This window comes from Chrysochloris asiatica, unplaced genomic scaffold, assembly GCF_000296735.1.
Source record: "Chrysochloris asiatica unplaced genomic scaffold, ChrAsi1.0 scaffold00560, whole genome shotgun sequence".
NCBI classification, from domain to species: Eukaryota; Metazoa; Chordata; class Mammalia; order Afrosoricida; family Chrysochloridae; genus Chrysochloris; species Chrysochloris asiatica.
In genome coordinates, this window is record NW_006409078.1 from 32,832 (window position 1) to 46,595 (window position 13,764).

The window sequence follows — 13,764 nt, forward strand, 5'->3', positions numbered from 1 at the left end:
TTCAAAACTACCAGCTGTTCTGCGGGAGAAAGATGAGGCTTTCTGCTCCCATAAAGATTTACAGCCTCGAAAGCCCTGTACAGGGTAGCTATGAGTCGGAACCGACTCCACGGCACACCACCGTCGTGTTCAGAGTCATACTTTGGCTCTCATGTACTTGTTTTAATTTTCTTCAGTTTCAGTCTGAACTTGCCTCTGAGCAATTGATTGTCTGCTCCACAGTTGGCGCTTGGCCATTTTTGACAAATGATATAGATCTCCTTCATCATCTCTTCTCACAGATGTAGTCAGTTTGATTCCTGTGTATTCCATCTGGTGATGTCCATGTGTATGGACCTTTTACCTTGTTAAAAAGAGGTATTTGCAAAAAATTTTTCATGTCATCTCCAGCATCATTTTTCTCACCAAGGCCCTGTTTCTATCTACTAATCCATCTTCTTTGTTTCCAACTTTTGCCTTCCAGTACCAGTAATTATCAATGCATCTTGATTGCATGTTTGATCAGTTTCAAACAGAAGTTGATAGAATTCTTCATTTTAATCATCACTGGTTTTAATGGTTAGTGTATAAATTTGAATAATAGTGGTATTAGCTGGACTTCTTGCTATTGTTAGTGCCATCAAGTAGGTTCTGATTCACATCAACCCTGCATAAGTTTTCCAAGGAGCAGCTCGTGGATTTGAATCATTGACCTTGTGGTTAGCATCCCAGTGCTTGTCTTACAGCACTACACCACTGTATGGATATTATCCTATCACAAACAGCATTGCACTTCAAGATAGATCTTGGAATACTCTTTTTTAGAATGAATGTGAAATCATTCCTCTTCAATTTGTCATTCCCAGTAATATGTACTTATTGTAATGTATACAATCATATATCACACTATATGATTGTCCTATTCAAAATGACCCATACCAGTCCATTTCAGCTCACTAATGCCTAGGTATCAATCTTTATGAGTTCCATTTCATTTTTGACAGCTTACAGCTGCCCTAGAATCCTACTTCATACATTACATCCTTTGATTATTAATGGATGCTTGCTGCCGTGTTTTCTCATTTTGAGTTGTGCATCATCAATAAATGAAGGCCTCACAGGGTTTGCTCCATTCGTGTCATTAAAGCCTGTTCTTCTTTGAGGAGACAACTTTTCCCTAGTCATAATTTGAGTGCCTTCCAACCTAAGGGTCTCATCTTCAGGTATTACAGCAGACAGTGTTCTCAATGGCTAAAACCTATGAACAGTGACTATTCAGAAATAATATGCGTCTCCTTCTTCCTAGCCTGTCTTAGTTTGGAAGCTCTGCTGAAACCTCTGCACCACAAGTGACCTTGCTGGTATTTAAAATACTGGTGGCATAGCTTCCAGCATTCACCTGCATACAAGCCATCACCGTACAACAAACTGACAGATAAGTGATGGCAAAGATTGCTGTTGTTGTTAAGTTCTGTCAAATCAGTTTCAACTCATAGCAACCTTGTATAAGGTTTCCGAGGAACGACTGGTGAATTTTCACCACCAACTTTGGGGTTCAAACTGACCTTGTGGTCAAGGGTTTTTCCTACAGCACCACACCCAGGAGTTAGCTTAGTACTGTAAAATTAAAACTACTGTTATCATTAACCTTGAACATAAAGTGTGCTATACTCTAGCACTATAAAATCCTACAACTATAAGTTTGGCTTAAAAAATATTAAAATGTAATTGACTAAAGTTAACATGATAAAAAGAATGTTGATGTTTAAAATCAGCAGTCTAACAAATTCTATAAGAACGTTTCTTTTATCATATGTAATTTTTATAAGTCTCTAAAAATTATAATCTGGTAATCCTTTAAAGGTATATTATAAAATTATACAAATCATGTTATAGAAGATTTTCGCAGAAAGATTCAAGGAAGTTAAAAACTGGTTGCAAGACACATGCTCAGTCTGATTTGTCAAGATGTTACTGTTGACAAATGAAAAATGTATGAAATCTAGAGCTTTTACCAAATATTCAAATTTCTAAATTTTTAGTGAATTAGAATATCTGGGAACACTGTGTTGAAATGCCTCCAACACTGAAATTGTCTGATATCCGTCTCTTGAGATGTTGGCAGATAGTTTTACAGGCTTTATCCTCTCTTCTCTTCTTCCTAACCAAAAGGAAGTGTAGGTGGTTGTTAATCATTGTGTTGTTGCTTTTTGTCATTGTTGTTGTTAAGTGTTGTGGAATTGATTTCAACTCATAGAGACACTGTATAGGATTTCTGAGGAGGAGCTGGTGGGTTTAAACTGCCCATCTTTTGGTTAGCTTTTTTTCATGTTGTTTGTTATTAAGTAGTCATCCGATTAGTTCCCTCTCTTAGTGACTCTGTATGGAGTTTCTGAGGAGTGACTGATGAAATTGAACCACTGACCTTTTTGTTCATTGCTTCTCCTACAAGAATACAGCAGGAATTCTCTTCAGGATCCATTTCTCTATCAAAAGTAGGCAACTAAAAGCCCAAAAGGCTGTATATGTATGTGTGCGTATTATTGTATATGTTTTAATATCCAGAATACTTTTTACTTTTAGTATGCCTTGAATATTTTTTACCTGCAATAGATTATTTTTGACTGGTTAAATAAGCTTATGAAAAACTTTATTGAACCCATTTTGTACTTAGAATCTTTTTTTTTTTTGTTTTCATGCAAAAAAAATAATGATGATGTTTGACTCATTATTGATCCCTTGAAATTTGTCTAACATATGTTGTTGTGTGCGGTCAAGTATGTTCCCATTCATAGTGACCTGTATAGGGTTTCCAAGGATTTGAACCACTCCCTTTGCAGTAAGCAGTCCAGTGTTTATCCTGCAGTGCCACACCAGGACTCCAACATATATCTGATAGCAAATAAAATATTTTTTTCTAGATTATTAAGTTAGAGGGGATGGATAAATGAATAGCCAGTAAGTGACTTACAAAAGTAGATTGATACATTTTTATTTAGGCAACATGTTTTATATTATTTAACATTCTTCATAACACTGGACCTGTTTCAAACTACTATTTTAAAATGACAAGTAATCAAATTCTATCATGTCATTAATCCCAGTGCCTAAAACACTGAAAGAAATACAATATTAATATTCTAGTGTATCAACTTTATGATAACACTTGCCTAGTATTAATAACATTAATTATGAAAGGATAAGGAGAAAAGAAGGTGATAATTTTTTTTTTTAAAATCAGCAATGGGGAAGGTAATTATATATGGCATATATATAATTAGTACATAATGTTATGCTTACCACTAGTATATGTAACATATTTGCTATTTCTTAAAATGAAAGAAAGCCGTGTCTTTCTTAACTGCTTTGTTAAAGTAGAATCACTTCGTTGTTTTTTTTTCACCTAAACATATTATTTATTATTTATCAGTGTTATATGGAGTCCTGATGTGGCACTGTAGGATAAGCACTGGACCAAGAGGTCAGTTTGAACAAGATCAGCAGTTCACACACAACAGCCGCTTCTTGTAAACCCTGTCCAACTCAATAGCACTTCATGATGATGAGGATTATCAGTGTTACTCCTAGAAATCCTGAAAGCAGAATGTGGGTAAAATAATCCAAAAGTAAAATATGAAAAGTACTTATTTAAGTATCAAGAGAAACTAATAGACAATTACTTGTGCCACATTTTAAGGCAAACAATCTTTAAATTTCTTCTTATTTTATGAATTTTTTATTTTAAAATTATTTCCCTACCTTTGATGCAAAAAGATAATTGTAATGAGACATTGAAATGATCAAAATTTTTTATTTAAATCACCACCTAAAAGCTAGAATCAAGATGTACAATTTTCAAACTTTATGCCAACATTTATTTTTTGAAACTTACAGATTTTTCATAAAGACTGGTGTTGATTAGCACTGTCAAGTCAGTTCAGACTCATAGTCACCCAATATAGTGTGTCCTAGAAGCGGCTGGTGGATTTGAACCTTGCAGTCCAGTGCTTATCCTACAGCACCACACAAGGACTCCAATAAAGGCTAGTAGGATTCTACCAATAAACCACTCTATTATGTGACCACTCCACCCTGGTGTGATAATAGAGGATAAGCACTGGACAGCTAACTACAAGTTGGTAGTTCAAACCTACTTGTCCTTCAAAGTCTTATACAGGTTTACTATGAATCAGAACCGACTCAATGGCACTTAACAACAACAGTTATTAATCATCCAGTATTTGTTTAAAACTAGGAAAGATATAAGCCAAAAAACCAACCCACTGCCACTGAGTCGATTCCGACATACAGCGACCCCATATAGGGTTTCCAAGAGCATAAATCTTTATGGGAGCAGACAGCCTCTAGTTCTCCTACAGAATGATTAGTAGGTTTGAACCGCTTACTTTGCAGTTAGCAGCCCAGTGCCTAACCCATAGCACTACCAGAACTCCTTAGGGAAGGTATGTTATTGTTTGTGATAAGTGCTTTGAGTAGGTTCCCACTCATTGAGACCCTGTATAGGGTTTTGGAGGCTTTAATCTTTGCCAGAGCAGAAACTCTTATCTTTCTCCAAGCACCTAGTGAGCTCCAATCACTAACCTTTTGGTTCAAGATCCAGAGCTTAGCATGTGGATCCACAGTACACCCCAAGGTGAGGTATGTTGTTTTTGTTGTTAAGTGCCATCAAGTCAGTTCTGACTCATAGCAACCCTATATAGGGTTTCTGAGGAGCAACAGGTGATTTTGAACTGCTGACCTCGAGGTTCAAACCAACCTGGTGATCCAGTGCTTACCCTACAGGGCCACACCAGCACTTCAAGGTATAGGATATACAAAATTCATGTTAAAACATGCTTATCAGAAAATATATTCTCTGAATATATTTGTAATATATTAAAATTATGTAATTTTAATAACAATATAATATGTAATTAAGGCAATGATATCACTTTGCTTTATTTTATATTTTCTGAAAAACGACAAAGCAACTCAAGTACATTTTTATCAAGTACCAGCTTTTTTGTCCACATGTAACACACCATATAAATGGCATGCATAATGTACAAGGGAAACTGATGCCTGAGGGGGTTGTGCTTTTTGCAAATCCTCTATGATATGCATGTCATTTACATAACAATGCAGTAATTAGGAAATGCACCCAGCATAGAGATGTTGTTGTTGAGTGCAGTGGAGTTGTTTTTTTGTTCCAACTCATAGTGACCATGTATATATAGGTTTCTGAGGAGCAGCTGGTACACTTGAACAACCAGCTTTGCCATTCAAATGAACTTGCAATCCAGTGCATTAACCCATAGTGCCACACCAGGACTAAGAAATTGTGTTCAGCTTTGGATCTACTAAAGCAATGAATAGAGTTGCAGTGTTTCAATAATATTATGCATTCCCCAACTTTTTCCAGAATGAGGAGCTTCCCAATTGTAATGCAGCACATAACTCATTTACTTGCATTTTACAGTGTAGCATGAGGAAGGAAAACAGAGCTAAGAGATTTCTAAAACTAAGGCCAAAAGCACCCTGCAAGTTCCCCCATCTGTCCTCATTTCCATAAACTTCCCAGCTAAAGATTTTTATCAATCTCTTTTATTACCACCTTAATACTGATGATGTAAAGCCTAATAAGCTTAATTATTATATTTTTGCATGGAACATTTCCATCTAAATAACATGCATACATAACACGCATAGTACACATAAGAAACTAGCATACAAGGGGGTTGTTGTAATAAAGTGCAATGTGCATTATTTGTACAAAAATATAGTGATAAACGTTGCTCTAAGAACTTTTGAGTCAGTCCCAACTCCTAACAGGGTTTCTGAGGAGCAGTCTGAGTCTGAACCACTGACCTTGCAGTTCAAACCAACCTGTTGGTCAAGTGCTTATCCTATAAAGCCACACCAGGACTCCAGCAGTTTTTAGGGCAGTTAAAAAATGAAAAATAAACTAATATGCTTGAAATTTGGTTATCGGTGAGACCAGTTTTGTTTGTTTTTTCCTTCTAAATATATCTGGCATTCTTTATATGCCCTCTAAATTACAGAATAAAATTCTGACCTATAAACTTTGCAGTAGATCTCTTAAAGCCCATGAGAGTTCATTTCCTACAACCTGTAAGGAAAACAAACAAGCTATAAACAGCCCCAATCTTCTATTTTCCTTTCATCCCTCTTTATTTTAACTATCATTTAAAAATTATTCTGTTTTTTATTGTCTAGGGTTTGGATGTCAGATATTGTAATGAGGCTCCCTGGTCATGCAGTGAGCTAAACATTAAGTAATTATCTGAGGTTTTATGCTCTCACAAAGATTTACAACCTCAGAAACCTATGAGTGGTAGGACCTCTGGTAGCATAGTGGTTATGAGTCAGGCAGCTAACCTCAAGGTCAGCAGTTCAAAAACCAGCTGTTCCACGTAAAGACTTACAGCCTCAGAAACCCTATACAGAGTCACTATGAGCCGGAACCTACTCCATGGCTCATAACCACCACCAGCACCACGAGTGGTAACTGACTCGGAAAGCATTTAACAACAACAGCATTTTCTACCTTTAGGGCATATTACATATCCATGAATCAAATAACCTATATGTTTAAAACATCATGGCTTCTATGTAAAGAATTATTCACGTGAAATCCTAAAACGTATTTACACTATTTTAATCTACTATATTGGTATATTTTACATGAATCTTATGTTCAATATGTGAAAAAGTTATTTTTACTTATTTGTATGTGAAAAATAAATTGCCATTAATTTGTTGTAGTAACATTATTTTTTCTTCCTTTTACAGGCTGAAGAAAAGGCTCATTCAGAGGTAAGCCTTAGAATATTTTTCCTAGTAATTAAATTTCTTATAAAAATAATTTTATTTTTTGTTGATGCTGAAAATATAAACAGCAAAGCATGCATACACTGATTCAACATTTTCTACATGTACAATCCTTGTAGCATTTTTATATTAACAATTATAGTTTTATGTTTGTGATGAAATGAGTGTTGTTACCACTAGGGGGCTCTATGACACAATAGCAGAACTCTCCAGGACCACTAACAGTAGTGACCTAGCAATTAGAAAAATGGTCTGGGATATGTTTTCCTAAATGAAAATGTAAGGACGTTTTAAGAACAAATTCACCTTTCATATTCTTGACTATAGTTTGAACTCCAAACAAAACCTGTGGTCACAGAATCTATTCCAATTCATAGCAACCCTAGAGGTAAGAGTAGAACCGCCCCATAGTATTTATAAGGTTCTAAGTCTTTATGCGGATACCTGGTGCGGCTCTGTGGGTTAATGTGTCAGACTGCAAAGCCATTTGAACTGCAAGGTCAGCGGTTCAAGCTCACCAGCTGCTCCTTGGAAACCCTATACAGGGCTGCTATGGGTCGGAACCGACTTGACAGCACTTCACAACAACAACAAGTCTTTATCAAAGCTGACTGTCACATTGTTCTCCTGTGAACCCACTATTGGGTTCATATCACTGACCTTTTGGTTAGCAGCTGAGCTCTTTGATCACCCACTGTTACACCGAATTCATCACTTAATAAAATGTCTTTAGTTGTCGTTGTTAAGTGTCCAGGAGACACGTCCAACTCATAGTGACGCTGTAGAGGGTCTCCATGGAGCCGCTGGTAAGTTTGAACCACCCACGTTGTGATTCAAACTAACCTTGTTGCCCAGCCCTTCTCCTACAACACTACACCAGAACTTAATATGTTCAAATGTCTTGAATAATAGCATTAAACCTTTGATGAATGAATGATTGTGTGCTCTTTCTCTTTTATTAACAGTCTCCTTTCCCAGTTTGTGAGACCATCTGTGTAGGATCTATGGACTGTTAAATTTTAAACTCTAGGTACCCACAATAAAAGACAGCAGCATCCCAGCTCATCTTTTCTATACCACGACCTTGTTGCCTCTAATAGTGATTTGACAAATCTAGTGTGGAATATGGTTCCAATCCCACATATTCCATACAACCACACATTGTTGCAATCATACACAAATCAAACTGCAGAGTGTAGAGAACAGTTATTTCTACATAAATATGTGGCCAGTTGTCCTGGCCAAGGAGAGCATGAGGGCTTTAATTAGGACCCGATTCAGGATGAGAAAATAACTATTTGATTGGTTTACACTAAGGAACCAAACCACAGAGAAAAATGTCATGGCACCGGTCTTTGCAGATAAGCTCATTCCTTTGAAGTCTTTTACACTAGACTTTTAGAGTAAAATGAATTCTATTTCTAAAAATACTGCAAAAAGTATTGATTATAGCAATTTAATATTTATCATTGCTAGACCAAAGAGTGAATATGAATTTTAAGTATTGTCCTGGTGTGGCACTGTGGGTTAATACATCAGACTGCAAAGCTGTTTGAACTGCTAGGTTGGCAGTTCAAGCTCACCAGCTGCTCCTCGGAAACCCTGTATAGGGTTGCTATGGGTTGGAATCAACTCGACAGCACTTAACAACAACAACAACAACAAACTATTTTTAATGAGCCCTGGTGGCATTGTGAGGTAGGCATTGGCTTGTTAACCAGAAGGTAGGTGCTTCAAACCTCCAGTTGCTCTGAAAGAGAAAGATGAGGATGTGTGCTCCTGTGAGATATACTATCTCGGAAACCGCTTGCATCGGAACTGACATGGTGGGAATAGGTTTGCTCTGATGTTTTGTTCACTATTTTTACTTCCATCACATGGATATGATAAAGCTTCTAGCATATAGCTGCTGAGATCTACAAATGCTACATCTATTTGCTCTATTGCAGTTACCCAACTCCCTTTTTCTCATTCTTGCCCATAATGGATGAGTCATGGTTTAGATAATAATTTACTTTATTATAAATTTCCCTGGATTATATTTTAAGGGGCATGGGACCATTTTATATAGAGACTATTAAGTGGGGAAAGGCTTTTAAAAATGGATTCACTTAAAAATATACAAAGTGCAGTTTGGGGGACTGATTGTGGTCATCATAATATGAATGCAACCCAAATACTATTTTGTACTGAGATGTATCACCTTTTAAAATATATGGTGAGATGGATTAATATTTGCTGAAATTATGTAAATGTCTGCTATTTCATTTTCAGTTTAGAAATCCCTTCTTTTGTATTGTCTCTTAAAAGTGAACACCACTTGTGTTCCACAGAATCTAATATTGATTCTTCCTAAATTGGTTTTGAAAATTATTTAGACCAACATTTTAATATTTCTCCATAGTGGATTTCAGTGTTTGTTGTTGAGTGCCGTGAAGTTGGTTCCGACTCAGTGACTCTGTACCAGGGTTTCCGAGGCTGTAATCTTTATGGGAGCAGAAAGCCTCATCTTGCTCCCACGGGAACGGCCGGTAGTTTGGAACTGCCAACCTGATTTCAGTGTAGAAGAGAAGGGGGGGAAAAGACTGCTAATTATCTATGTCAGAAATGTTTTTAAACTGAAATAGCTTTCGAAAATTGCAACTACAGCAATTGAGTTCTTGTTGAAGAGCTATAGATCTGAGAAGAAAAGCATAAACCTAACACACTTGTCCATGGCATTGAGTCCATTCTGACTGGTGGTGGCCCAACAGACACAGCAGAACAGAACTGCCCATTGAGTTTCCAAGTTGTAAATCTTTATACAAGTAGACTTGCCACATCCCTTAGCAGCCTAGTGCATGACATGACAATCCCATGTGTGTCAGGATAGGATTTTAAATGGTTAAATTTTCATGGGGAGATCATTACACCTTTCAGTTGAGGAATGTGTTGTTGTTGTTGTTGAGTGCCGTCGAGTTGGTTCCGACCCATAGCGACCCTGTATAGGATTTCCAAGGAGCGACTGGTGAGTTTGAACCACCGACATTGTAGTTCAAACGGTTTTGCAGTGTGGCGCATTAACCCACAGCACCACACCAGGACTTCATGTAGGTAGGCTCAAATCACCAATCTTTCTGTTACCAACTGAGCACATTAACCATTGGCACCACCCAGAGACTCCAAGCTTATGGTGTTAATTGTAAAGTTTTGCTGTGGTTTTTGTCTGGCTTTAAAACTGTGGCTAATCTATAAACTTGGGGAAAAGATAAGGCTCTCTATGCCTGTAAAGATTTGCAGCCTTGGAAACCCTATACAGAGTCACTATGAGTCTGAAGTGACTTGACCACACACAACAACAACAACCATCTATAAAGTAAAAAAAAAAAAAAAGCATTTCTACTCTAAATTTCATTTGCAGACAAAATGGCACTAAAGATCTGAGAAGTCATTAAAACTTTAGCCAGTCAAAAGGTATTCCATGATATTTTACATGTATTTTATATATGTATTAGGTATGTACTGCTATAGTGAGCGGCTAACAGCAAGGTCTGCAGTTCAAATCTGTCAGCTATTCCATGGGAGAAAGATGAGGCTTTCTGCTCCTGTAAAAATTTACAACCTTGGAAACCCTATACAGGGTCACTATGAGTCAGAACCGACTCGACAGCACACCCCCACCACCCCACCACAGGTATATATGTGTTGCTGATTCATATCAACCCTGTATAGAGTTCCTGAAGAGTGACTGGTGGGTTTGAACTGGACCTTGCAGTTAGTAGTCCTTTGCTTATCCAACAGTACGACACCAGGACTCATGTATGTGTAATGCGTATATATTTATTTACTAAAAGAACAAAATTTCTACCTGAATTTATTACTACAAAATTATAGAGAAAGAAGAATAAATAATGTAAACTGCCTCTTAAATCAGACTGGGATGGCAAATAGAAAAAGTGAACACCCTTTAATTTACAAATCTAAGTCTCATCTTAGAATTTAGGCATTTTCCCCTCTCCTTATAAATGGCATTTGTTACTGTGTAGCTAGTATTCAGACTTCTTTATTTTCAGGAGTTGGTGCTGATATAATCAAGATAAAATGTGCTAACTATAGTATTTTATTTGTGGACTGAATTATTTGTTTTAAATAAAGTTTAATGGATATTTTTTGTTGTTGCTATTTTTTAATTATACTCAGCAAATCCATAAACTGCGGAGAGAGCTAGTTGCATCTCAAGAAAAAGTTGCTACTCTTACATCTCAGCTTTCAGCGAACGTAAGTCTTCCTTTTTTTAAAAAATAACAACATGGAAACAGATTTTTATAGTAAAATTGGGTAAGTCTTGTAACATAGTTACAAACTTTAAATGACCCTTCAAAAGAGGCATAAATCATTGAATAGTGTTGTTCATGTAAAGTGAAGTTTTTCTGTATACTCAGGTCTGCAGTTAGAATCTACCATCCGTCCCCTGGGAGAAAGATGAGGCTTAAAATGTAAACTTATTCTGATGAGGAATTGTGCTTTTATTAAAATGGATTCTTGTTTTATAATAAGATTAGAAATACAGTGTTAACTACTATTAGGGCTGCTTCTTTTTTACTTACTTTTTGTCACTCTCCGTATATATGTCTCTCTGAAATGAAGATACAGTAAGAGATGATAGTGTGTGACTTTGGAAGTTAAAATATCCATGTCCTTTGTATCCTTCAGCTTAATTTCATGAGCATTCAGTTAACTAAAAATATAAATAATTCTCAATTTGGATAGTTTACCTACGTTGTAGATGAAGCATTGTTATTTAGTGTCATCTAGTCAGTTCTGACTCATATCCACCCTGTCTAGAGTTTATGAGGAGTGCCGGGTGGGTTAGAACCACTGACCTTGCAGCTCAAACTGACTTTGTGGTCCAGTGCTTATCCTATGTATAGCACCACACCAGGGCTCCAGATGAGACACCATTCTCTTGAGAAACCTCATCTGACTACTCATAGAAGTTTAGAATGACATGCTTTTACTGACTTCAGAATGGCCAAAAATTATAATAATTGAGACTCTCAATTATAGCAACAATTACTGAATATCTTCTCATGTTCCAAGGAGTACTCAGAGATGGTTTAGTTGGTTGCTTATGTGTTGTGGAGTCGGTTCCAACTCATATCACCCGTGAATAGGGTTTCCAAGGCTGTAAATCTTTACAAGAGTAGAAAGCCTCATCTTTCTCCCTTGGAGCTGCTGGTAGTTTTGAACTGCTGACCTTGAATTAAGCAGCCCAACTCGTAACCACTACGCTACCACAGCCCCTTAGTACTCAGAGTAGATGTAGAATAATAAAGTAGAACATATGGCAGTGTACCGAGTCCTAAGGAAAAGTAGTGTTAGAAGTAACAGAGGAGGGTAAAAACACCCATGCTATTTTGCCTTATGTCGTGCTATACTCACTACTTAGTTGTCAGTTCAGTTCCACAGTAAAGTTACAGACGTGTTTCCTGTCTCACCATTCCTACCACTCCACAACTCCATTGAGTTTCCTATCTCCTAGATAAAGGATGGCTTAGCATGAGTGATAGTGTGTAGGACCATTGGATGTGGATAGAATAAAGACTTTTCCAAATACAAAAGCTTACTTCTTTTCTGCCTTTTCATTGTATAATTTAAATTCCACAGGATATGTTAGCCATCTTATTCATAAGGCATTAATATAAACACTGAATTTCAATATATTTTATCATTCTATCTCTAGGAAAATCAAATTAATTTTGGATGATTACATTTATATTTACACATGTTGCTGTTAAGTGCCACCGAGTCAGTTCCGACTCATAGTGACTCTGTATAGGGTTTCCGAGAAGTTACTGGTGAGCTTGAACTGCTGACCTTTCAGTTCAAACCAACCTTGCAGTCCAGTGCAGTACCCACAGCGCCACACCAGGAGTTCATACATGTTGTTAAGGAATGCTTAAAAATAATAGCAGTTTTTAAAGAATTGCTTAGATAATATTTGAAGATGACAGTATAACTTAAGCTGTATTTTATTTCTAAGGAAAAGTTTTAAAGAAATGGTTCAGAGACAACTATAAATTTTATAATACAGATTAGATGTATAGTAGTGTAAAGCACCATTTTCTAGGTTCTTAAATTTGTGCTCAGAGGATATTTGTTTTTGTTGTTAAGTGCTGCTCAGTCATTTCAGAATCACAGCATTCCTGTATAGGGTTTACAAGGCTATAATGCTTTATGGGAGCAGAAAGCTTTATTTTTCTCTTGATGAGAGGCTGATGGGCTAGAACTGCCAACCTTATGGTTAGCAGTAAGTACAGTGCGTATTCTACAGAGTCACTGTTCTCCCATACAGAGGTCATTATTGTTGCTAAGTGCCATTGAGTTGGCTCCAACTTTTTGTGACCCTATATAGGATTTCCGAGGAGCAGCTCGTGGACCCAGAGCAATGTAAATGCCAGAAACATGCTGGATTGTGTTTGACTGCAATGAAAAAAAGACACAATGATAGATGCTATGTGCTGGATTACCTATACACATAACAGTATCTTGAAACTATTCCTTAGGGTTTTATTTTACTTTTTAAATGTCTGTTTGGTAGGCTTAGGCATATCACTCAGACGTTGGTATGATAAATAGCCTCTATACATAATAGCATTTGGCCAATCTACAAATAACTTTACAATTATTTTACTAGGAAGAAACACATGTATATTATTTAAAAACAAAACAAAACACGTGAATAAATATATGCACACTGATGTTCATTACAGAAGTAGATATATGCACCCATGTTCATAGCAACACTATTCACAATAGCAAAATGATGGAGACACCCTAAATGTCCCTCAGTGGAAGAATGGGTAAACAAACATTGGAACACACACACAGTGGAATACTATGCAACACTGAAGAATAGCCATGTATCTGTAAAACCCCTTGTAACATGGCTGA

General features: G+C 36.7%; 1 protein-coding gene across 1 annotated transcript in view; it reads left to right on the plus strand.

Annotated features, from left to right (window-relative positions):
• Positions 1-13,764, plus strand: part of NAV3 (neuron navigator 3) — a gene marked incomplete at its 5' end in the record, with an annotated part of 142,797 nt that overhangs the window by 31,478 nt on the left and 97,555 nt on the right. Inside the window, 2 exons of the mRNA XM_006877704.1 lie at positions 6,793-6,816; positions 11,011-11,088. Coding sequence (XP_006877766.1) covers positions 6,793-6,816; positions 11,011-11,088 — 102 coding nt within the window. The remainder of the gene's footprint in view (positions 1-6,792; positions 6,817-11,010; positions 11,089-13,764) is intronic.